The sequence below is a fragment of the Sitophilus oryzae genome, unplaced genomic scaffold, assembly GCF_002938485.1.
Source record: "Sitophilus oryzae breed Bouriz unplaced genomic scaffold, Soryzae_2.0 scaffold_1576_pilon_pilon, whole genome shotgun sequence".
In the NCBI taxonomy this organism is placed as follows: Eukaryota; Metazoa; Arthropoda; class Insecta; order Coleoptera; family Curculionidae; genus Sitophilus; species Sitophilus oryzae.
The window spans coordinates 1,988,110-2,015,957 of record NW_022146254.1 but is presented as its reverse complement, the minus strand read 5'-3'; the positions used below and the strand labels follow the sequence as shown (position 1 = coordinate 2,015,957).

Here is a 27,848-nt window from a genome sequence, read left to right as displayed (position 1 = left end):
TGAGATTTTTGAATGTCCGGAGTGCGGTAGGTAGATAACATCACGTATCGGGCTTTTCAGTCACAGAAAAGCTCATGAAAGAAAATGCCTTGCGTGACCATCTACTGATGCGTGTCGAATACTCGTCAGCGAGTAATGGCAGTATATGTATGTAGATATTTTTGGAAACAAAATACGTAAGTTCATTAGACACAATTTACCTCTACTCGTATACCAAATTGCTTTCTTTGTATGTTCAAGGCATCAAACTTTTAAAATATAATATAGTCCAAGAAAATAAGCCTTCAAATACAAAGTTTTTTTTTGAGTTCATTTAATTTCAATGTCGCTGTTTGAAACATTCACTAAGGCAATTGATGGACGAACTTTAATTTCAATAGTCAGTAATAAATTAAAAAATATTTTGATTTGTACTCGTGGAAGTCTGGGTTTTTTGTTCTTCGCTTAAAACTCTTTTCCGGAATGTTGCTGCGAAGTGTCCAGTACTGGTACTTGGTTTATCTTCCAGAATTTGACAAATTTTTACAATTTTTTTCTCTTTAGTTAAAATCGTCATTAATAATGTCACAGTGTTTTTTGCACTAGTGCAAAAAATAAGTTACTTTTTACACTAGTGTAAAAAATTTAATTTTTAATACAGTAGATAGATAGAAACTACTAATGAATGAAGCTTAAAGCTTCATTCAGAACCTCGAAATTAGTGGTTTCAATTAGCGTAGAAGTTTGTTTCTTTAATTTGAATGTAAGCATCAGAACGTCAAAATTAGTAATTGGAATTTTCAATTAGTGAAAAAAGTTAACAAACTTTTAACTTTTCCATTAATTATACTTAAAAAATTTGCGACGAATGTCATTTTGGCCTTTAATTATCATCCGTCAAGAGAAAAAGTGATTAGAAATCAAAAGTTTATTGTTTTATAACGTAAATATTACGCTTTCCCTATGGATGCAACTGACTACCGCGACCATAAGCTGTTGCTAGGATATTCTATTAATTTTAATTGTGTTTTTTAGACATTGGGAATGATCGTAAACGAACAAGTATAAAGTGTAATTGAAACCACTAATTTATTCCACTAACTGCGAAGTTCTGAATGAAACTTTAGTCTATATAATTACTAACTGAAATTATCTGTTAAACCTACATACGCCATACAACAAAAATAAGCCGTATTTGGAAAACAACTTAAAAAGAGCTAATAATTCATTTTGCGGTTGATATATGCTAGTTAGAGAAACGTGAGATATACATCTGAACAAACCGACATATTTTAAATTTAAACGGACAGGTGTTCAGCTTATAATGGCACTATTTTGCAAAAATTGCCGGTCCGGTCCTGATTAAAATTCATGAGGTTTCGGGCGGAAGCGCTACCGCTTTTACACCGGATTGAATTTTTCAACCAACAAATATTATCCTTTGTTGGGTTTTCCTTCATTGTTGGCATGCTAGACTTATTCAGTTGGTAGTTTGTCGAGAGTTTTCTTGTTCCTGTTTTTAGCAAATGGAATTCGACTCTATTTTGTCAAAGAGAGTTAGTTTTAACGAAAAAAGTTCTTTGCTAAATTTGGCTCTATTGTTCTCAAATCAGATTTTTTATTTTAATTGTTAAAATTTTTAATGGTAATTGTGTAATTTGTAATCGCATAAGTGCGACAGATCATTGATTTTGAGAATTTTTAAGCGCTTTTAACTCTTAAAAACCGGTAGTAGAAGAATCAGGGCTGTATTTGAAAAAACAAAATAAAGATAATGATGGCGGCCAAAAACAAAACGTCAGTTTTAGAATCTGATAACATCAAAGGTAGAACAAAAAAAGTAGCAATGAGAATGTATTTTTTTATTATACAGGGTGTTTCAAAAAACATGTACCGTCTCGGGGGGAGATTCCTCACGTAAAAATAACATTTATTTTTGATATTAATACTATGTTAATAACATAGGTCCGATTCTACCTTGTTTCGTAGCTATAGGCTATAGGTTCTATTTAAAAAAACATAAGTATAGTTAATATTTCAAAAAAATATTTTTTTCGAAAAAAGTCTGACTACGTCACTGCATTCTACACAGAAAAGTGCCTTTAGAATGTATAACTAATTTTTCCGTGGTTGCTGAAATAAACAAACCATCGAACATCTTCAAAAAGTACAAAATTTGAGAATCCCCCTGTAGCTTCGAAACCGATCAAGATAGCCACGATCCGTTTGCGCCATTGTAATTTTTTCAAAAAAAGAACCCGAGACTGCAGTATCAAAATTTGAATATTTCTCACGGTTTCCTAGATACCCTATAGAAACAACGAAAATGGTCCACCCTGTACAAGACATATTTGTAGAAGCGTGCTTGTTTAGATTTTTATGAGCGCTTAGTGTTAACTAGTGTTTTGAAATAAAAAAGTTTTATAGAAATTTTTTTTATAGAAAATAATTTATTTTATTTTAGCAGATTTTGAGTATAAATATTTTTAAGAAATTAAGAAAGAGGATCAACCGCAAAACGTTTACATAACTTTCGGGTAAATCTTGACATCATTTGAGCGAGGTTTCAAAAAGTGTTTAGCCTGTTGAACTTTTTTACCCCCTCGTCCTCTATTTTATATTTTGAAAGTTGACAACCCTAGTTAAAAGTTGTCTTATATTTTGTCGATTTCTATCTTTTTTGATGAGATAAACGTATTAAAAAATTAAAATAAATAAAAATAAAAATAATAAATGATTTATTCAATCTAATTTATTATTAAATTTTATTAAAATTTATACTACTGATGTTCAATGCTACCTACAGCAAATTAAAAAAAATAATGGTATTTAAAATAATTACAAATGGCCTTTTTTTAAAAGTTTTAACATTCTGTAACTTTAAAACTATGCATTTCTACATCCTTATTTATAGGAACTTTTTTTTCGTATTTTTTGAATATGAATCAATGAGTACTTATTTAATACTTTGACCAGTTAATGACATTAAAATGTTTTAAAGGTTTGATAACATTCACATTTTTGCAAAAATCTTCAGAAGTATTCTGAATTTTTAATCTTTTAAGTGGCATTTTGATCAGCATCCAATTATGCAAGTTTGCCTCCATTTTACGTCGTTTCCTTTCTGGTTTCCGCGATTTAATGACAAGCGACACTGGTCTTGGTTTTAGTCTTGCAGCAAGACCAAGATAAAGACTATATCCTGCAAGAGCCAGGTCCAGTCTGTAGGTATATTTGCTTTATATTTCTTTTTGCAGATCTTTTAACTCATGTTTAACATTAATGACAAACATTATTTCTACAAATCGATAGTTGCATGATAAGAAACGATAATCATCTATGATCTGTAAATTAAGCAGATAAACAAACCATTTAACATAAATTATTTGTTTCAAATGAAATAATCGTGTTCCCATTCAATTGGAAAATTATTTTCAACTGCTACCGTCGATTATATTATACAAGCCCTATATTTATTTAAATTTTGGTAGAAAATTCCAAATCGAACAGATAATTAGGAGCCAACCAAAATAAATTAGTTATAATACATTTATACAAATTGAAGCGCTAATAGTCTAAATATTTTACCCAGAATTATTTTTAGTGGCAACTGAATTTATTATTACATCTGGGAGTTTAGTTTCTCTAAACTTGTAACCTATTTTTTGTAAACTAATCAGTTGGAGTTTTTGCTTCAATGATATAAAAGTTTTCTAAAAGATCCAGTTTTACTAATAAAAATATAACAACATACCGAATTAAATTTAACCTTGCAATCGTTACCATTTTTTAACTTGTATCTACATTTGCAACAAAGTAGTACAATAATAAATTATAAACTAATTACTGTGTTTAGTGTAAACAACAACCTTGTTGATTATAAATAATTAATAATGCTTATGTTTTTAGTCGATTTTTTGCTGTCGCAGATTTTTTTCGTTCGATCAGTTATTGATAAATTGGTCAGCTAAGTGGGTCGGAATAATTATTAACAATAATTAAGAAAATTGAAAAAATACACGTGGTTGGATTTTACGTTTAATGGCTTAATTAAAGAATTAAACTTATGAATATCCTGAACTCGTCATTAATCGGTTAATTAGAAAAAAAGCATCGTTTTTTGTAATAACTAATATTAAAATTTTTAATTGGTTATAAAAAAACTAAAAACCGGTTTTATACTAGTTTTATACTGGTTTTTGCTGATATAAATTACATTATTGTAGTTATGCTAACTCAAAACATATATTTTTTAATCAATTTTAGTTACCTGCATAAATTACAATTTGGTAATTAGCCATTTCGCTGGACAGGGTGTTCCACATTCGAGCCTTATCACAGGGATCTCTGTAGTGATGAGCAAAGGCAAGACCAATATCTTTTTGTCTTGGTCTTGCAGAGTCCAGCTTTGATTTTGATCTTGCTGCAGCTTGCATCAAGACTTTAGTGCGAATTTAATATTAATAACTTAACCGAGGGGTAAACCGCTGACGAATTTCTGTACCGGGTGTCCCACTAACAATAGCTCTCGGCTGTATCTCGGTATTAAAGCCGTAGGAGCTGCGGAAAAAAAAATATAGTTAAAGAGGCTATGAGAAATTGCTGGAAATTATTTTGAAGTTTGTAGAACGACCGCTAGGCAGCGCAACTGCAACAAAAAATAAGAAAATGGAGTTTTAACACAATTTTGCTTAGATAAGGTGTACTATAAGTAACAACTTCAAAATCTTCAGTAAATTTTGAATATTTTTTGTTAGAATCATTGTCCTCTATCTACCAAAATTTTTCCTATTATATTATAAACCATTTTTCCTATCTACCAAAATAAAGTGGTGGGGGAAGGTTAGATCTGTTTTTATTTAAATATTAATAACTCTGGACTGGATGATCGGAATCTAACAAACTCGGGGGGTTCGTTTAAAAGAGCGTTTCTTGTTCTATATTATACCATAAAAATAATAATAATAAGGTTTTGAACGTAGACGCTAGGGGGCGCTTTTTATAATTTAACAAACATAGCGCATTTTTTCAAAAATTAAATACGATAGTATGTGTTATTTTAGCTGATAGTAAAGAGTAGTAAAAGCTTAAAAAGTCAGCGAAAGCCGCATCTTGATATCTTCTTTCAAACCGAAGATATTAGCAAAATTATAATAAATACCAAAAAATAAGCCCTTAATTACCATATTTTTACAATACAGTATCAATAGCCCTCTTGATTAGGCCCATTCTAACAAAAAAACAAGATAGAAACAGTTAGTTTATTTTAAAATCGACGAAATACTAGAATACTGTAATACCAGATGTATTAATATCTAATAATTAAGATATTAATAATAAAGAAGAAACGATGATTCACTGAAGTCATGGTAGGCTTTGGAAAAATGTTGCTTTTCGCGTAATAGTATAAACGTCAAATTGTTATTAGATCAGCATTTTGATAGTCTTAGGAGCGTTTTTTATCTTTTAAATGCTTTTTCAAAATGCCTTTATTATTTGATGTAGTTGAAGTTGTTGGGGCATTTTGAAAAAGCAATCAAAAGATAAAAAACGCTGCTAAGACTATCAAAATGTTGATCTAATAACAATTTGACGTTTATACTATTACATCAAAAGCAACTTTTTTCCAAAGCCTACCATGACTTCACTGAATCATCGTTTCTTGTTCACTATTATTAATATCTTAATTATTAGATATTAATACATCTGGTATTATGATATTCTGGTATATCGTCGATTTTAAAATAAACTAACTGTTTCTATCTCATTTTAGGTTAGAATAGGCATAATCAAGAGGGCTACTGATACCGTGTTGTAAAAATAAGGTAATTAAGGGCTTTTTTGGTATTTATTATAATTTTGCTAATATCTTCGGTTTGAAGGAAGATATCAAGATGCGGTTTTCGCTGACTTTTTAAGCTTTTACGACTCTTTACTATCAGCTAAAATTACATATACTATTGCATTTAATTTTTTTGAAAAAACGTGCAATGTTTGTTAAATTATAACACAACGCCCCCTAGTATCTACGTTCAAAAGCTTATTAATATTGTTTATATGGTACAATATAGAGTAAGAAACGCTCTTTTAAACGAGCCCTCGATGGTTGGATTCCGATCATCCACCCCAGTCCAGAGTTATTAATATTCAAATAAAAACAGATCTAACCTTCCCCCACCACTTTATTTTGGTAGATAGGAAAAATGGTTTTAACCAAAAATATTCAAAATTTACTGAAGATTTTGAAGCTGTTACTTATAGTACACCTTATATAGGCAAAATTATGTAAAAACTCCATTTTCTTATTTTTTGTTGCAGTTGCGCCCCCTAGCGGTCGTTTTACAAACTTGAAAATAATTTCAAGCAATTTCTCATAGCCTCTTTAGTTATAAATATTTTTTTCCGCAGCCCCTACGGCTAATACATTCCGAGATACAGCCGAGAGCTATTCTTAGTGGGACACCCTGTACACTAATGCTAAAGTAATGCCAAATAATTTCGTACTAATACCAATAATACCACAAATAATGCCAAAAATGCCAACATCATGTACACCAAAATACATCAGCAGCGGTTTACTCCTCGAACTTAACTGAGAATATTTTATTAATATAAACAGAAATATTTTAATTATTGAAACAATAACCGTCAATGAATTAGTTTGCATTAAGAGCATTACAGATAAACTAAACTCTTGGATACAATAATAAATTCAATTGCCACTAAAAATGTTTTAGGTAAAATATTTACACGATTAGCGCCCCAATTTATATAAATTTATTATAATCAATTTATTTTGGTAGGACGGTAATTATTTCTTCGATTCGAACTTTCGACGTTAAGTTTAAATAAATATACCGTCTGTATTATAATCTTTGGTAGTACTTGAAAAATATTTCGCAATGAAATGAAACGATTGTTTAATTCTAACCAAATAAATTACGCTAAATGGTTTATTTATTATTAGTGTAATTTGTGGATTAGAGATGATTATTGTTTTTATGTAATGCCAATATCGATTTCTAAAAATAGCAATACGTGAACGTGCAATTACATGTGTTAGAAGTTCTGAAATTGAAGAAACAAATCAAAGATTACTGAAAAAGCTGTGTATTTTGCCTCTAAAATTTAAAATTATAATTTTTTGGTTGAAGTGAAACATCTTTTCGCGCGCTGGGAGTGAAAATTCAAGGCCGTGACACACGAGCTAGCAACATGAAACAGTAAAGGTGCGTATCGACTGCCCGCGGCAAACCCTCAAACATTGGCTCGCGCGGCAGCCGCGCTCATTGGATACCGTGTTGCCGCGCGAGGCAGTTTGAACTGATGTTCGCTCGAATCTGCCGCGGTGCGAACTAATCTTTGTCGGTTTTTGAGCCAGCGGCAAAGGAGGGTCAGTGAGTGCTTTCAGTGCAGTTGGGACGGTTCGCAGCGATTAATTTGGCTCGCGCTGCAGAACAAAACAAAATTTGTATATTCCACAAGAGACAGTGGCGCGTGCGGTGTTTTCGCAGTTTTAACCATGGAGAATAAAAAGTGCCGACTTCTAATTCAATTATATGGTGCTAGAGAATTACTCTGGAACAGCAAATATCCACACTACCATAACAAGTCGCTGAAGCAAGATGCATGGAACGATAAAATCCTTCAGAGCTTCGCATAATGCGTCGCAAACTTCTGGAATGATTCTTGAAATTGATTGTTTTGACACTCGAAAAAGGTATTGCAAGCTAGTATATGAGTCTCATGTGGCTAGAAACCTCAAAGTTATAGCTAATCTTTCACTAACTGGAATCGCATCTCGGAAGTTAGTGTCCATTTTCTTCACGTATGGCTCAATTAATATTTTTAACTGCGCAAAATCTCTGGTGACATCCTTGTGAAATTTTTTATTATGTCATCAATGGCTTCATATCGCTTCATATCGTCATCAATGGACGATCATATCGTCCATAAGTCTACTAATACCATACTGCATCCTATTACTCTACATTTTCTTCATCCATCAACGCACTTTTCGTTTCGGTTTTTTATGATGTGATGAATTACAATGAAAGCAGCTGCTGCTCTTGCACGGACGTCCATGGTGGCAGTTTGAGAACAACTGCGCAAAAGGCTGGATCGGTTGCCTTGCGAGGCCGCCGCGCACTACAAAATAAATGCCAAAAGTTTGGCTCGCGAGGCAGATAATTGGTTAGCCGCGGGCGAATATGGCTCGCGAGGCAGCCGCGGGCAGTCGATACGCACGTCAAGATCGCACGATCGCGCAAACACCAAAAAACATTTGATTTGAAGCTAAGAAAATCATTATAATAAACTTGATATTGTAACTGTGTACAAATATCCTCTGGTTGTATGCTAGGAAGTAAATTTCCACGCATATTTTCATCGATAGGGTTGTAGCTTCTAAATAACAGTCGAGGTACACCATCTAGGTTAGGTTACGTTGCTGGGGTTTGGGATCTTGTTTGATCCCTCACTCGGAGGCCTTAGGCCCATTGCGATACCCCTGTATTGTTGTAAATCATCTAGCTCAGAATTAAAATTATTAGAATTAAGCAACTCATTCCATTTTCATTGGAGAAGATATATTTAGTCATATTTATTTCAAACCAATATGATTATTGGTTTCGTTCGTTGATACGAGAATACTCGTCTAATTAAAAAAAATACTGTAAATCGTTACAAATAATGAACAAAACATGTAAACAAAAACAGACCACACGAATTGTTGATTATGTTCGAAATTTCTTATCTTCTTAAATAAATTTTAAAAAGTGTGTATTTTGGGTGGTATTCCACAACTGAACATAATATTTATATTCAAACGGCATTATATGTCACTTTTTCAAACATATCCTTCAAGTTCTTCAATTTAATAGCTGTTAGTAAGAAGTTTCACTGCAAATATGCGCACATAGTGCACATGTACAGTGTGCACACTGTTTTTTTTAAATTGTACTAGATTTATGATCTACGGACACACACCTTGACGCTCTATCAATAAATAAATTTGCCAGCAATCAATAAAAAAATAATTTTTGTAGTAATATATAAATTAACTTTTTTCCGTTAATGTTTTTGATAGTTATTGTGGATATTTTTGTTATTGTTGAGGTTATTTTGCTATTCGGGGAGAACACAAATCCAACAAATCAGAGATTATTAAAATAGGTGCAGCGCAGTGTTGCCAACTTTCTGAAATAGTTTTTCCCACGAAGACGGTCAAAAATTCCAGTTTTTGTTTCTAAAAATTTCCACGAATTCTCAAATTCAGGATACTGACGTCACCATAATACAGATACTTACTAAGTTTTTTAATTGAAAAATTTCCAAACAAATTTTGAAATATACTTTTCAATTTTTTTCGCGTAAAAAACTCATAGGCGTGTTCTGGGATCCAAATATACTATCCCTATAAATACGGTAGATTGAAAAAAACGGCGTCCAGTTGGCATTGAAATGACAATCGTTGACCATTCCTCATCTAATTTTCCATATAAAATACCTTTGTGAAGCCGGCTGGTTTTTGTCAAAGCCCTGAGACTGTATGATAAGTTATAACTCGTTATAACTCAAGAATGTGGGACACACAATAGAACTGTAAGATCGCGGTGATGACAGCGTAAATGACAGCGATCTTAATTTCCAAGGCATCGCTGACGCCGTTTCTTTTTCGATCAATTCGCACCATGTATTTGAGGGGAGGGGGTACAAGAATAATATCTGATGCCAACCGATTTTTTTTTTATTTAGTTGCGGTAAACCTAGTTTGAATTTACTCACTTTGCTGAGAATACCATAACTATTTTTTACGAATGACATGAATTTAGAATTTCCCACGAATATGGTGTTTTGGGTTAAAATTTCCCTTTTCCCTTTGGAAATTTCCCACGAGTTGGCATCACTGGTCCAGCCCTTCTTGAGTTACAAATGGTGTAACTAACCCGACTTTGTTTAATTTATTCAGATTTCACAATTCAAAAAAAATCGTGATACAACTCACATACTTAATTCAATTATTTTTTTTTCAAAATTAAAAATTTAACTTTTGATTAAGAAATAACAAAATAACTGTAATGTACTAAATGTACTAATGAAGGGTAATACCTATCTTTCCATTATTTTATGCCGTAAAATAATAAACATTTAATATTCAAGCATACATATAAAAACAACGTAAACACAACGAAGTTTCCTCAAAACAAAACCCCTACTTAGGAAATAAATTAACTTAAAGCGACTCGTGTTGTGTGTGTAACTCTGTATTAGTTGGCGAGGATTATCGTTCTCGAACACTTGACAGCTGACAACCTGGAGAAAATATCGCTCTTTAGTCTGTAAATTAAAGTTTTATCTGATTTGTCGCTGCATGGCTTGTAGACGTTTCTCTTTTATGCTTCTTGATCTGCTTTATATTTATAATCTTAATTTAGTAGCTAACATGCGGATAATAGGCTACAAATTGAACACATGTAGTTTTTTTCCTCTTTACTTCAAATACTTTTACCACTTTACTTATTTCATATACATACGTAGCTCGCGTTTGATTCATAAATTTAATTATACTAGCGTCGAAATAAACCGAAAATAAATAATATGATTAATTTTTGAAGATATTTAAATTCGTTTTCCATAATAATGTCAGACTAATCAAAAGGAGATGAGAAATAAACGGGATTTAGTCTGAAGGCTTTCTAACTTAACTTAATAATAGTTATTTTTTATACAAGACGATAAAATGGTATTTTATCGTCGTATTATAAAGATTATTGATTTAATTTCTGGAGAAAATAGCGCCATTTTATCGTCGTGTATAAAACAATATTTTTTTCCATAGCGAGTTACGTTTTAAAAAAAATATTCAGTAATTATTATTTCAAGGAATTTATTACGAGTAGAAAAAATATTGTGCTGGGATGGCGTTGCGTTAGTTTCTATGTAATTTGACAAATAAATAAAGCTGTCTCTCCAGTTGTCAGTTTTGAGTCAATATTTTTTAATTCTCTTTCGTGTCCATTGCTGATTGAATTGGAGCCAGAAATGGCTCAAAACGAAATAAGTAAATTACCGACAGATATTCAGGCTGAGGCGACAAACGCCATATCCAAACTACTTCCATTTAAATCCCGAATAACTTATGGAAAGGAATACGAAAATTTTCAAAAATGGAAGCAATTAAAAAACGTGCGAAAAGAAATAAAGTTTTTAACCTATCCTCGCTGTTAAAGTATCATTTAATCTACCGTTGCGGTTAAAGTACTATTTTACCTACTATTTTTGATAGATATAAGGCATTTTAACAGTTGCTATATGGAAAAAAAATATAGGTTAGGATACGTAATCGTAATAAATATTGATAATAAAACGGACATCTTAAGGTACCATAATCCGTTTTATCCCCAAAAAGGTTTATTAGAGGGTATGCAATATAAAATAAAATACATTTGAAATTAGTAGGCAAAATGGTTCATCTTCGTTTGTTAGTTCCAGGTTAACAGTACTTATTTGGAAAATTTTCAACTATACGGTTCTGATGGCACCCTTTTATTTAATAAATAATTAAACGGTGCTCAAAATTGCGATTCTGGACGTAATTAGAAATTGAACGTAATGGGAGAAATAACTTTAAGTCATATTTCTCCCATTACGTTCAATTTCTAATCTTCTTTTAAACGCCGAAATAAAAACAAGCCGTGGTTATGAATATTTATTATTTTACATGTTGCACATTATATTATAGTTATATTGACAAATATTAAATAGTAATTATTAACATTAAAAAATATGTTGATTTCACAAATAATAACAAAGTCAAAACTTAAAAATAAATGAAAAGTTAAGTAAATTTTCAAGAAGATAAAGAAAAGTAAAAAAATGACGTCAATGTTGGCATTGTTTTAGCATCTGCACCAATAACTAATCCTCTAATATTTGTTGAACCCTCTGTATATTTATACTGTAAGTACCTATAGGTACTACTTATTTTTGATTAATACAAAAAATAAAGAATATAAAAAATAGTTATTGGTATGAAGATCGCTGTCATTTTATATGTAACATTACATGGGGAATGTCATCGATCGTCATTTGCAAGTCAAATGGACGCCGTTTCTTTTTATTATACGGTATTATATGTAGTTGTATAATGTTATTACAGTACAGTATATACAGGGTGTTTTTCAAAAGAGGCTCACCTCTATAACTTTTTTATTTTTTCAGATAAAAACACTATACTTGGTATGTTAGTAATATGGCTTAAATCAGGATTGATTGACGTATTCAGTTAGTTTCGATCATTTCCTGTTCCACCGGAAATGACTACAACTTTTCATTTTTATATGGTACCCTCCATATTTTTTTGCTTAATTTGATGGAAAATACATTCTGAATAGTGTGGTATATCATCTGTCAACTTCTGACATTTTTTGCTTAAGAAATACAATATAAATTTGAATCTAGAGTGCCATGGCTGGGTTAAAACCACTAATTTTTAATCAAGGAGTTTGAAAAAATGCATTTGATAGTCTAATGTTTTTCGTAACGTTCATGGCTAGTTAAAAGACGCCCCAATCGTATTTTTAATGATAATTCAATTTTTTCAAATGGAATGAGGGTGGATCGTTAGAATATTTTAAAAAAGCATTTTTTAACGAATAATTTGGTACAACATACTTGGTATTTGGAGTCAAAAGTCAAATTGTCGTTATGAACACAGCAATAGCCCTCTACATTGAAATTTAAAATTCTATTTTTTTAAGAGAAAATCTCAAAACAAAAAAAAGTTGTAATCATTTCCTGTGAAACGGGAAATGACCGAAAATAATTACATAAGTCAATCTATCCTGATTTGTCATATAACATATCAAATCTCGTGTTTTGTCTGAAAAAATAAAAAAAGTTATAGGGATATACAAACTACTTTCGAAAAACACCTGGTATAGTATAGTGTATTACATTTAGATTATAATTATTTCAAATAAGTACCTAGTACCTATTAGAAAATACTTGAATACTGAATATACTTGATATACAGGATGATTTTTAACCTATACGCATAAAGTTGGGAAATTATTGCCGATGACAAATAATGACTAATAATCAAAAAATAATTTTATTTACGGAGATAAATTATCTACATCTACATATATAAAATGCTAATGTTTATCTATGTCGTCTCTACTGAAGTAACGACTTGCTCTAGAAAGTTGCTTTTTTACTAAAAGATAGATTTGCTCTTCTAAAAACTATCGTTGCCGGATTTTTTGTTTTTCATTTAAATAAAAAGTATTTTTTTTTCTGATGTCGTGGCGGATGCGCCAGGCTTCAACTATTATGTATATAAAATGCTAATGTTTATCTGTGTCGTCTCTACTGAAGTAACGACTTGCTCTAGAAAGTTGCTTTTTTACTAAAAGATACCTAATTGGCTCTTCTAAAAACTGTCGTCGCCGGATTTTTTGTTTTTCATTTAAAAAAAATAAAAAGTATTTTCTTTCCTGATGTCGTGGCGGATGCGCCAAGGTTTCAACTAGTTTGAAATAAAAACAAAAAACGTAAATTCCATTAAATTGAATGTGCATTCACTGATAAAGTTGATAATGTTTTGTGAAAAAAAACTCAAATTACTTCAGGATCTAAAAATATTTTACTAACATTTTTTTTCATTATTAGTCATTATTTGTCATCAGAAATAATTTCCTAAGTTTATGCGTATAAGTTAAAAATCACCCTGTATATACTAAAATTCCATTTGTAATATCGAACCTATATATAGCAACGCATATCTAGAAACATAAAAAAATCTATTGTAATTGTCGCTGCTTACTCGCAATGACATATCAGGTTCGCATTTAAATTTCAAATCAGCGTAAATTATTTTTCTGCTTGTAGACTGGCTCGTAAACCCGTTTCGTATACGAACACATCTGTACGTTTACGATAGCGTTTTTAATGACGGCGTTTAATAATTATCCGTTGGTGCTAAGTGCCACTTAACATAATTAATGATTATACGATTTATATAATTGTAGAGAAAAAGATACACAATGACAAGTGATAAATACTCTGTGGATGTCGAACAAAATTCCTGCGAGCTATTATTTGACAAGGGCAACGCATTCGAAAAAGTTACGATAACATTATGAGTATGCTTATACAAGATATTTCAATATAAATGCCCAACACTTTAAGGGGTTTGCCGATTCTGCGTAAAATTAGCTATCGGTAAGTATATTTTAGTTGCAATTTATTATTATCCCATAAAAAATGATTCGTTTTAGTTCGATTTTGCTTGTTTTACATTGTGTTGTAGACCTAAAGGCGTACTTTACAAAAACGTTTTCCTCAATAACAATAAACGGTAGTTTAAATTTAAATGTGGTAGGCAATGATTCAGTATTACTAAAACTAAAAGAATTTCGGACTTCAGTGTAAACTCTTGATAACGGCCATAAATACTTTTGACCGAAACGTTGTGTCAATAAAATAAAAAAAGACAATGGAAGTCCGAAATTCTTTTAGTTTCAACGGATAATTTGTTACACAGGGTGAGTCCTAGAATGAGTTGTAGAATGTATGGGAGGAGGAAAGTTAATCACTCATTAATGATTGGAAGAGACAAACGATTTCTCAGCACGTGATACCATACCATAACGTGGTATACTGATGCTTCCAAAACCAAAGCAGGGACAGGGATAGGAGTATTTGGGCCGAAAACTAAATACTCTGAACCAATGGTCACCTACCCCAACATCATTCGAGCAGAAATCTACGCCACCGAAAGATGCGTACAATTTATCCTAGATAGGAACTATCGAAAACAGGAAACAATAACAACAACAAACAACGCTTTATTGTACAAAAAGCCAAAGCGGCTTCATCGACAAAGCACTCACAAAACAAAAAAAGCACAAAAAAAATACAAACAACAAAAAATACACAATACAAATAATACAATTCAAAAAAAAAATAGCCATCTTATCCGACAGTCAAGCAGCACTAAGAGCTATCAACTCAATAATCATAATTCGAAGTTGGCCAAAGAATGCCTAGAGAAGCTGAACAAATTAGGCAAAGAAAACAAAGTTCTCCTACTCTGGGTGCCCGCTCACCAAGGGATAGAATGCAATGAAAAAACAAACGATCAAGCTAGAAATGATGCGAATACTCCACTAACTGGACCAGAACTGTTTTGCTTTCCAAGCGGAAACCAGCTTAAAGCGGAACTGAAGAACCTGGAGGACTCCATCCGTAATCTGGAATGGGAATCCCCCAACAGTCTAAGACATTCGAAAAAGTTTCTCAGAACTTACGACCTAGAAAAATCAAAGAGTTTCCTTTATGACACTGTCTCCTCAACGAACACCTCAGTAGATTGAAGCTGAGAAAGAACGGCGAATGCAGATTCTGTGGGGAAAATGGGGAAACACCAGAACACCTTATCACTGAGTGCGCGGAGTTCAAGGGGAAATATAACACTTTCCTGCTGAGCCTTATCCAGGCTCAGAACCCCACTGTAAAAACAGCGAGTCAACAACTCGAGAGAGGGGTGTTATGGTTAGGTCCTCACAATAGAAATTGACCTCAAATCCAAAGAGGCAATAGAGGAAGAGGAATATATCTTATTATAGATTCGAGACAACACCTGTATCAGGTCTAAGGAGAGACCAAGTTAAAGAGGTGGAGAAAATGGAGACAGATCCTCGAATGTGAAGTAACCCTAACCACGGAAAGGTGTATACCCTCGGAGGAAAAACATCTGTTGTCAGAGAAGGATGGAAAATATCTTATCCCCCCTACAACAACACAATCGTCATGTATGATGGGTTATAGACCGTATGATGAGTTATAACTCAAGGAAGGGGGTCACAATAGATCTTTAAGGTCGCAGTGATTGTCGCACCCTCCCACTCATTCTACTTTCTACATTGTGGTGGTGTGCTGTATCTTTTCTTCTTCTTCTAGTGCAGATCCATTAATGGATGTTTGCGATAACATTTTCCATTACTTGTCTGTTCCGGGCGGTGTGTATTAGCGACTGAACATCGAGTAGCCCTGTCCACTGTCTAATATTCCTCAGCCAAGACATTTTCTTCCTTCCGGTACCCCTCCGGCCTTCGATCTTGGCTTCTATCAACAAATGCAAGAATTGATATTTGGGTTTCGCATTATGTGCCCCAGGTATGCGGTCTTTTTCTTTTTAATCAATTCAAATAATTCACGCTCTTTGTCAACGCGTCTGAGAACTTCCTCATTTGTCAATATAGCCGTCCAAGGTATCTTCAGGATTCTGCGATATAGCCACATCTCAAAAGCCTCCAATTTGTTGATGGTAGCTGCTTTCAATGTCCAACCTTCCATACCATAAAGGAGCACCGACCACACATAACACTTTACGAATCTTAATCTAAGGCTAATGTCAAAATCAGAACAGACTTTTCGAAACCTCAAGAATGCCTGCCGAGCTTGTTCGATGCGACATTTAATTTCCTTGTCTGATGTCCAATCTTCGGAGAGCCAGATGCCCAAGTACTTAAATTTATCTACTCTTTCTATGGGTCTTGAGTTAAATGTTAGGATGGACTTTATAAACACATCTGGGTTTCTGGATATAATCATAAATTTGGTTTTCTTGATGTTGATGTTTAAACCCCTTGCTTTGCTCTGTTCTCCTACCTTGTTGACCAGTTGTTGTAGGTCAAGTATATTGTTTGCAATTAAGACCGTATCGTCGGCATAGCGGATATCATTAATCCACACTCCATTAACTTTGACCCCCATTTCCACGTCCTCCAGAGCCTCTTGGAAAATAGCTTCTGAGTATAAATTAAATAGGAGTGGAGATAGCATGCAACCCTGTCGCACCCCCTTCTAACTTGTATGGGATTGGACATGGTATTGGACAATTTTATTTGTGCTATTTGCTTCCAGTATAACTTCTCAATGCATTGGATGTCTTTATGATCTATATCAAGTCTTTTCAGGAGCTGGATAGTATCTGTACTGTATCTTTTAGTATATTTAATTTAAAATTCACATCCAACTCCAATATATAACAAAAACACATAATCTATTCTTCATATTATATTCTAAGTTCAAATTATACTCGTCAAAATAATATATCTACCTGACTTCCTCGTACACCACTTGCCGTGTAAATCCATAAATAATTCAGAATAATACCGTGTTGACATATTTCGCGGTTTAGAACTGACAGGAAATAAAACTAAACTCGAGGGTTTATATGCACAAGTTTGTTTTTAAGCGTAATAAAGTGATTATTAAGGAATATTTACTCGTGTGTAGGTAGGCACTAACTTTATACCGGTAAGTAATGATTTCTGGCCGTATTCCAAAACCGTTACCACTAGCGAAACGGCATCTAAAATTGCTTCCTAAAACACGGAATGTGGGACACATTCTGTGTCTTTTATGTATATTCCAAAGATAACGTCAACATGCATGTTTTACAAACTATATAATGCCGTTTTATACAGTGTGTATTAGAGGTGGGCAAAGATTAAAAGAGTATTAAAAATAAATCGTGAGATTCGATTCACCGCGTAGTAGTGATGGGCATTACGATTCTTTTTAGTGAATCGAATCGCACGATTCAATTTCTCATAATGAATCGACTCCTACGATTCGTTCATCTGAAGGAACCACATGCACAATTTCGTTTCATAAAAACAAGAATCGTAACTGGCACTACCGGCGATAATTTGGTCGAACAATTACTTAAGGGGCCAGAAAAAGAAATATACAGTTCTTTCATTTGTTTTTCAACACTTTATGACACTGGCGTAATTGGATTAATTATTTTACCAATTATATTAAATTATCAGTCCAATTCTTATATACTGTTTATTAAAGACTTCTTAATACCAATTTAATATTTTTAGAGCCATATTTTAATTCCGATTTAATAATCATAATAAATAGTACATAATACCGCATGATCGAAAAAAATGGCGTCCAGTTGACTTGGAAATGAACATCGATGACATTCACCATATAATTTTACATATAAATTGAAAGATATCTTCATTTTATAACATCGCTGACGCCGTTATTTTATAGTTTGCATTTTATCCCCATGATGCATCTTTAGGGCTTTTGTTCAAGTCTAAATATTGGTGCCTGACTCTATGCCTATATTACCGCCGCGCCGTAGAAACGAACGATCACATTGTGATCCGATTCAATTCTCACGACTCGTTTTTACAGCTCATATAGATCCGTGCTGGCCACGATTCAATTGAACGAACCGTATTGTAAGCAATGAATCAATTCTCACGACTCTTTGAACGAAGTATCGCATTGTGATCCGATTCAATTCTCACGACTCTTTTATATGGCTCATCGGTCAAATCTTATGGATCCGTGCTGACCACGATTCAATTGAACGAACCGTATTCTAAGATTAATTCTCACGATTCATTTTTAATGCTCGTTCGGATGAACGACTCATTCAATCTTTGTCCACTTCTACCGCGTAGAATACGGATATACTATTGAATCGTGGCCAGCACAGATCCATAAGATTTGAACGATGAGCCGTAAAAAAGAGTCGTGAGAATTGAATCGGATCACAATGCGATAGTTCGTTCAAAGAGAATTCGTTCCAACCTCTACCGCGTAGAATACGGTTCGTTCGAGTAAATCATGGCCAGCACGGATCCATAAAATTTGAACGAACGAGTCATAAGAATTGAATCGGATCACAGCGACTCGTTCGTTCAAAAAGCCGTGAGAATTGATTAACTGCTTACAATACGGTTCATTTAAAAAATAATTATACAGAGTGTCGCAATATTCTGTAAGCATAGAACTACTACGTATTTTTGGCAACAAAATATGTTCATCGGGCACAATTTAACTCTATCCAAAAGTGCTTCGTTTGTCCGTTAGAGGGCATCAAACTTGAAAAAATAAACATATTTTTTCAGATATTTTAAGAACCGTTATTTCAATTTGAATGAGATTTGGGGTTATACATGGTGAAGTGAATTCCATCGTGCCTAGTATTGTAAGAAAAACAGAATTCATGGCATAGTTGCATAAAATTTATAAAATATAAAAGTCTAAATCTAAATAAAACAGTAAGGAATTAAGATTAGGTAAAATTTGGCATGCGTGACTTACATTGTGATTGTTGTGAACCAAAATATGGTTGGTAATGTGTGCTTTTGGTTCGAGTTTAGGCCTCTCAACATCCGTCAGGCGTTTAATGCCGTCCTTGGCAGAAATTTTTATCACCAACTGCAAAAGAAAAAATACAACATTAAAATAACAAAGGAAAATTAAATCTAATTTAATAAAGCTGGCCAAAGTTAAAACTTCCATCGAATTTCGGCTCTAACAGAACCCTCCCCAATTATGCGAATATAATGCCCTAGGGATTCTAAAACCCAGTTCAACATATGATAGGTATTATTTTGGCAGAAGGGCCGTTTTTAATGGTTCTCATAATTCTTTAATACAGAGAAAAAGTAATGGCTTATCTGCACCAACAATATTCTATTCTAAATTATTTTTTTTGCACTATCATTACTACAGTCTGTCCAACGAGAGAATACGTGACATTGACAGCTGTGTCATTTTAATTCACAGGTTGGTAATTCATACAATTGAATTTTTCTGTCATTTTTTGTAGAACTTTTCCCTGACTCGTAGTGCCATAATTGTGGAATTTTTTGGATGGACAGATTGATTCTACTTGGATAGACTTTACGGAGCACCTAGTACACAGTTTGGAAATAGCTGATATAGGAATAGGGTATTATACAGGGCGAGTCTTAATTAAGAGCAAATATTTTTAGGGGTGGTATATTTCGACCCTAGTCGAAAATCGTGCATTTTCTTTTAAATTTTCCTGTATATTTTAGAAAACTTTTTAGGACTGCCTATGTTCACCGCAAATTTTCCTACGGTTTACTTTTTAATCTCTGATTTACCATGGTTAGCTTTACTCCGTGGTTACGGCACAAAGGATGCAAATACAGAAAAAATCCGGTGGCTCCCAAACTTTTTTAAAAATATAGTATAATGTTTTATTAGGAGCAAAAATTACACTTTTTGTGGGAAGGCTGTACGTTTGACACAGCCGAAGCACAAAAAGTAATTTTTACTCCGATTAGAACATGCTATTTTTTTTCAAACGCCACAAATAAGTTTTAAACAATTTCAAACGTTCCAAACGCTTGACACTTTATGTCAGTTTAATAATATATTTTCGTACTTTTATGCTTAGGCGTAAAAGTGCTTTACTTTTATGCCTAGGCGTCAAAATGACTTTTTTTATATTGTCAATCACATCGCAAAAATTAATACTTTTGTGAAGCTTAAAACAAAAAATTTTGTTTGAAATTTTCAAACTTGAATAACTCGGTTTTTTAGGACCTATCTGAAAAACGGTAAAGAGAAAATATGTTTCTTTTATCGAGATCTACCAGCCCTGAAAATATCTGCACTTATCTAAGACTCACCCTGTATATTCTAATAAAAAAGTGATAGTTGCTACGAGTAGATCTGGCAATAGAGCAATAGAACGCAATAGAGAAGAATCGTAAACTCAGTTAACAACGACAACCAAAAAATGTAAAGAAGCAACAAAGTAATGAGATTTTTAAATGTGCGGAAGAGAGATAACATTACCTACCGGGCTTTTCAGTCACGGAAAAACTCATGAAAGAAAACGCCTTACGTAACCATCTTCTGATGAGTGTCAAATACTCGTCAACGAGTAATGGCAGTAGTAGTAATAAAAAACGTTTAAATATACCATTACATAGATACAAATATCTATACAAATATACACACAGGTAACGCTAATAAAAGTGTGTTAATACTAGACAAAATTATATTTTCCTGTAATGATAAAGAAAACATTGGAGCAGACGGTCAATTCTCGCTCGGAATCCGGCTCTATAACCTTGAGTCTATCTGCTATCAGCAGAAACGAGGAGCACTGACCCTTAGGCTCTCAGCTGATGGTCTTACGGTGACCACCGTGAAACACGGGCGAGGGATACGAAAGAGAAAGACAAAATAATGCCCTCAAAGAAGTACGACGACGGGGACGGTGCGTGCGAAAGGACAAAAGAGCCGCTGATACAAAAGAGACCCGTCAGATGTACTTTAGATCGGCTTTCCTAGATTTTTTTTTAGTTTTTTTTACAACAAGGGAAAAACTAACAAACAAGAGTAACTCAGGTAATAGTTGAAAGTTCGCTACAGTTGTCACTCTCATTATATGCTTACATTTAGTGATGGGAAAACCGATTAATTTCAATAATCGAGTACTCGAGTTTCAAGCGATTTCAATAATTGAGCGATCGCTCGAGCGAAATATCGCTCGTCTTTAAAAATACGGGTTTTCGCCCGTCGCTTGTTGTACTCGTATAACTCGTAACGCCAAGCAGTAAGTTGCGTGCGCAGAGCAGACATTATTTCGGTGATGAATGACAAGTAGCAAGCGACGAGCGACGAGTAATTCGCTTGATTTAGTTTATTTCAAAGCATTGTCGATATAGGTCTTAAAATTTTATCACTCAGATACGCAATGGATAACGTCGCGGTCGTATAAATTTCCTACCTGCATTGTAAGTAGAAAATTCGCTCGGCTTTTTATCGAGTATGTCACATTAAAATCAGTTTTCAATTTATTTCATTGTAGGATCGCTTGCGTTCGTCGCTCGTAACTCGTCACTTGCATCGCTCGTTCATAATCGAGCGATGTCGGTTATTGCAATAATAAAGTACTCGAGCAAATTTTCGCTCGAGTTATCCCATAAATATAGTTCATTTTATTTAATTATTATTATTTGTAATAAGTAAATCTTAAATGTATAATGGTAAGTTTTTATATCAGCTCACCCCTTTTTTATTTTTTCGGATAAAAAACGAGATTTGGTATGTTAGTATCTGACATAAATTGGGATTGATTGGCATATTCAATTCTTTTCGGCCACTTCCTGTTTCACCGGAAATGACTCCACCTTTTGATTTTTAAATGACACATGACACCCTCGGTATTTTTTTACTTTATTCGATAAAAAATTACTCTCTGAATTAAATGACATATCATATGTCAACTTTTAACATTTTCGCTGAAAATAAAATTGTATTTTAAGTTTCAATCTATGAGTGCCATGGCTGTGTTAAAAACACTAATTTTTAATCAAGAAGCCTTGGAAAAATTGATTTGATCGTCTAATGTTTTTACTGTCTTTTCCTGTCCAAAAGATGCCCAAATCGAATTTTTAGTCATATCTCAATTTTTTCAAATGGAACGAGGGTGGCTCATTAGCATATTTGGAAAAAGATTTTTTTTACGAATTATTATTATTTGGTACCACACATTTGGTATTTCGAGTCAAATTGTCGTTATGAATCGCATGTTGCAATTTCAAATAAACCATATTCGAAAATGTCAAAAGCTGACATATAATATGTCATTCTATTCAGAGTGTCATTTTCTATATATAGAATAAAGTAACAACAAAAAGTGCTATTTAAAAATCAAAAGTTGTAGTCATTTCCGGTGAAACAGGAAGTAGCCGAAAACAATTGAATACCGTAAATGAATCCTAATTTATGTCATATACTAACATACCAAATCTGGTTTTTTTCATCTGAAAAAATTAAGTTATAGGGGTGAGCCCCTTTTGAGACGCACCCGGTATAATTCACACGTAATCACACATAATTCATCGGCACATCTCTCTGAAAACCTTTTCCATCTATATTTATTACCCATCGACAAAATGAGTGGATTAAACTAAAAGTGACGAGTTAAATGTTTTGTTTGGCTCAAACAGCGCCTACAATCTCTATTTGAGCCAGGATATTTTACCAACTGTCAAACTTTTACGCCTCTAATTTCGAAATGTTTACGCTTGGGGCATATTTTCGCTGAGGGTTCGTTCGGATTCGTCGGAGGGGTTGTTAAGTGACACGAAACGCGTTTACGTGACATTATCTGGTTTATGGCTTCTTACGGCCCTCGATTTTCACCAGCCCTAATAAAAAATCATGGCCCAAAGTTCAAGTCAATATTTTAACGGATATATAAGGAAGGTAATGGAACATAAAAAGACGTAACTGGTGGTAACAAAAATACACTTTATTTATTTTTTGAAGATTTATGTGAATCGTGTATTAAGGTGGAGTATGACATTAAGTTAAGTCAATTTTTGAAAGTATGTGATGTGATAAGAGATTTAAAAATAAATTATGTTTTATTTCCTTATACCTAATAAATCTTCTAAAAAAGTGTAAAGTAATTAGACGTCGCTATTTATTACTTCTTTCTTAGATTAGATTTTAAAGTGGCTATTAGCACAGAATATTAACTAAATTTTCCTATTACATCCTCCAGTCCTATAGTAACATTTTCGCAAAGTTTAGTAACTTGGAGACTGAAAGTTCAGTCTAGCTTTTTGACAATAGCTTATCATCGCCTAGTACAAGAAGCCGAAAGTTTGCTAGACAGTCGAACTGAGATGTAATGTGTTCTGCCAATTTTTCTTCTTTGGCAGACATTAATAGAATCTGCACGATTTCGTCTGTTAAGCTTCATTCAGAACCTCTCAATTAGTGGAATAAATTAGTGGTTTCAATTACACTTCATACGTTTTAGTTTACGATCATTCACAATGTCTAAAAAACACAATTAAAATTAATAGAATCTCCTAGCAACAGCTTGCGGTAGTATCAATAGAGAAACCCAAATATTTAGCTTATAAATCAAAGAAAACATTAAACTTTTGATTTCTAACCACAATTTCTCTTGACGGATGATAATCAAAGGCCAAAATTTGTATATGGCCAAAATGGCATTCCCCGCATATTTTAATTTAAAGTATAATTAATGGAAAAGTCAAAAGTTTGTTAACTTCTACTAATTGAAAATGACTACCACTAATTTAGACGTTCTGAATGAAGCTTAACTCTTCAGTTTTAAATGTCATATGAGCTTAGTAGTAATTGTCAATTGTCAGTAATGTCATATGAGCTTAGTAGTAACTGAGCTTAGTAACTATATTTGTGATAGTTTTTCCTATCTATGCTTATTATACAGGGTGGCGCACCTCATTCGCCTCGGTTGATTATGCGGAAACGGAAAGATGTAGAAACAAAATATTTTATGGGTATATGTGGGGAGACAATGTGGCACAATTTAAAATTATTTTGAAATATACAGGGTGTTTCAGAACTAAGATCCATACCAAAGTTATATTTTTTCTTATGGAACACCCGGTATTTTATTTCATTTTTGGATTCTTGGGCCCAAAAAAAGGCATTTATTATAAGGGTTAAATGTGTTTAAAATCTTTAGTTTTTGAGATATTCTTAAGCGTTTCTTTGAAAAACTTGTCCTATTTCGCAGAGTTTCGCTAGTAGTGTGGTTTATAAAAAAACCGAGGGGTGTCTCACTGTTGGAATTACCTGTACATTTTCTTGGCAGTCGCTGGCAGTCATTGGCAGTCTTATGGCAGTTGCCTATAATAATTACATGGCAGTCATAGGCAGTCGTCTTCATAGTCATTGGCAGTCGCTTAGCAGTGGAAGGATATTTTGGCAGTACGTGTACATTTTTTACCCGAGTGAGACACCCCTCGAAAAAAACTATTAGGCAGAAACCTGTCGTTGGAAGTGAATAAAACGAATTTGCCGTAATTGGCTATTTTATAGAAAATCCACATATCTACAAGTCATCGTAAAATAATTCAAAGAACTACTTCTTCGTTTTCCTTGATTGAATAATATACACACATTTAATAAATATTATTTATTAAACTATTGTAGGTAAATTAAATAAAAGTAAACTGGTATAAATTTAAATAAGTCCATAAACTAATTTCGATTTTGAAAATAGCTACTAACTGTCACTAGAAACTTGCCATGACAAAACTAAACTTTAAAAAAATACATAGTGTTGCATTTGAAATAACGAAGTTTTTATGTAAAATAAATATTTAAAATAGACCAGCAATTTTTGATACCCCTGTAACATTTAAGGATGGAATAACATTTTTCTGTAAAGTTTATTTCTCTACCTTTAAACTCAGCACAAGAACTAATTCTGCAAAGTAATGTACAGGGTGTTAATAATCTATTCTATTGTAGCATGCAAATTTAAATATCATTAAATATCTCAAAAACCAAAAATTTTAAACATATTTAACCCTTATAATAAATACCATTTTTGGGCCCAAGAATCCAAAAATGCCGGGTGTTCCATAAGAAAAAATATAACTTTGGTATGGATCTCACTTCTGAAATACCCTGTACATTTCAAAATAATTTTAAATTGTGCACATTACCTCCTCACATATACCCATAAAATATTTTGTTTCTACATCTTTCTGTTTTCGTATAATCAACCGAGGCGAATGAGGTGCGCCACCCTGTATATCTACCATAAATTTTGGGGAGTGTTATGTGAACTGTTTCGCCTGCCTCTGTCCTGGTGAATTTTTCTACTTTTCACATATTTGTTCGCCACCTAGTAGCTGGCGGACAAGATATACCGGGTGCGTCTCAAAAGTGGCTCACCCCCTATAACTTTTTTATTCTTTCAGATAAAAAAACGAGATTTGGTATGTTAGTATATGACGTAAATTAGGATTGATTGACGTATTCAATTGATTTTGGTCACTTCCTGTTTCACCGGAAATTACTACAACTTGATTTTTAAATGGCACCCTCGGAATTTTTTTACTTTAATGACATTCTGAATAGAATGACATATCATATGTCAACTTTTGACATTCTCGCTTAGTAAAAAATCGTATTTTAAAATTCAATTTAGAGTGCCATGGCTATGTTAAAAACACTAATTCTTAATCAAGGAGCCTTGGGAAAATAGATTTGATCGTGTTATGTTTTTATTGTCTTGTCCTGGCCAGTTAGAAAATGATCAAATCGTATTTTTAATCATATCTCAACTTTTTAAAATAGGTACCCATACACCAGCGTTCTTTCCTGCAGGAATGTCTAATCCCGCTGGAAAGAACGCCAGTTAGTGGGTATATGCACGACACATGCACCTTCCGTCTTTCTTGTCAGGATCTACTGGCGTTCCAGCCCGACAAGATAAAATGTGTAAAAAATTTGTATTAGTGGTTTGGGGTCATTTCATTTGAGAGATGATATCCGTGTGTTCTCTCCTGTTAGGAAAGTCTGTTGTTAAAACGCCAGGTAGTTTTTTTAAGTCTTAAATATTTATTACCTAGTTAGTGTTTTACGAATTAATTACGATGAATTTTTGTATGTATGGACTAACTAATTTTAACAGTTCATCAAATGTTATTAGAATCCATTCTTAAATAATTTTGGAAATCGGTAGGCTCACTTGTCCGTAATTCTCGTAACAGATACATATTGCTGTACATTTTCCGTTTCTGAAGCCACTTCTTTGATCACATGCGGCGTTTCTGCTTTTCTTAAACAAAACTTCAATTGCAATATTAAATACAGCAATTGCAATTATTCTTTAGGTTTCATCTTAATATTAATAGTTTAATAATAATAAAAATAAATATTAATATTATCATTCAAAGCACACCACTTTTTTACATGTATTTCACAACATAAATTTTAAAAAAGTCAAATCTCACGATCCTTAGTAAAATGATCGTCTAGCGGGAAAATTTTAATAATCGTGTCACATTTACAATACAACAAACTAAATCCTTTAAAAACTGCAACGAAAGGTATTTTGTGTTAGTGGGCTTTGCAAGGAATATAACTCCTTCAAAAAAGAACAGGCCAGTCTTACAGTAAAAACTGACAGGAAATTCAACAAGATTGCGTTTGTGTTAGTGGGATTGGACCTTCGTTCTTTCCTTTAATTTTTTGACAAGAAAGAACGCATAAGGAAAGAATTACAGGAAAGAACGCTGGTGTATGAGTACCTAATGGAACGAGGGTGGCTCATTAGCATATTTGGAAAAAGCATTTTTTACGAATAATTTGATACCACACACTTGGTATTTCGAGTCAAATTTTCGTTACGAACCGCAAGTTATAATTTCAAATAAACCATATACGAAAATGTCAAAAGTTGACATATGATATGTCATTCTATTCAGAGTGTTATTTTCTATCGAATAAACTAAAAAAATACCGAGGGTGCCATTTAAAAATCAGAAGTTGTAGTCATTTCCGGTGAAACCGGAAGTGACCAAAAACAATTGAATACGTCAATCAATCCTAATTTATGGCATATATACTAACATACTGTCAAGAAAAATGGCGTATCCGCCAGAAATTAAAAATGTATTACTGGTTGCCTGCACAACCGCAACGTATCCGCCAGAAATTAAAAGACTTTTTCAGGCGCCATCTTTTAGTCAAGTCGAGAAGTAAGGGAATCAGACAATGGAATTGTCTGGTATGAAGAAGTACGCTTTCCGAGAATTGGGGAAATTTCGAGAAGCAGTCAATAGAGTATATAAGCCGGAGCCATCGACAACTGAGAAAGTTTTTGAAATTTGAATATACCGCGTGGAAATTGAAAATCGGACAATTTGGTGAAGGAATCTTATAAATAGTTAGTTTGTTGTGTGTTATAAGTTAGTAATTGTGTATAAAGTGAGAAAAATAAATTCGTTAAGTATTTTATTGTGAGTTTAAATTAGTGGACCCACGGAATCCGTAACAATTGGTGTCGGAAGTGCGATTCAAGAGGATTTTAAGAAGAAATTAAGTGGATTGGAAGATTTTTAGACCCAATTAGAGTATTTTTATGGTTGGTACAAGAGAACAAGCGAAGAAAATGGAAGAAGTAAGCAAATTATTGGGCGATTTTATGGAGAATATGAGAAGAGAGAGCAGAAGAACAAGAGAAGCTGCGAAAG

At 33.2% G+C, this 27,848-nt stretch overlaps 1 protein-coding gene across 3 annotated transcripts in view; it reads right to left on the bottom strand.

Annotated features, from left to right (window-relative positions):
- Window positions 1-27,848, bottom strand: part of LOC115879399 (autism susceptibility gene 2 protein-like) — a 466,988-nt gene that overhangs the window by 386,106 nt on the left and 53,034 nt on the right. For all 3 annotated transcript variants that reach the window (XM_030896221.1, XM_030896223.1, XM_030896222.1), the window contains exon 2: window positions 19,126-19,242. In XM_030896221.1, coding sequence (XP_030752081.1) covers window positions 19,126-19,242 — 117 coding nt within the window. The remainder of the gene's footprint in view (window positions 1-19,125; window positions 19,243-27,848) is intronic.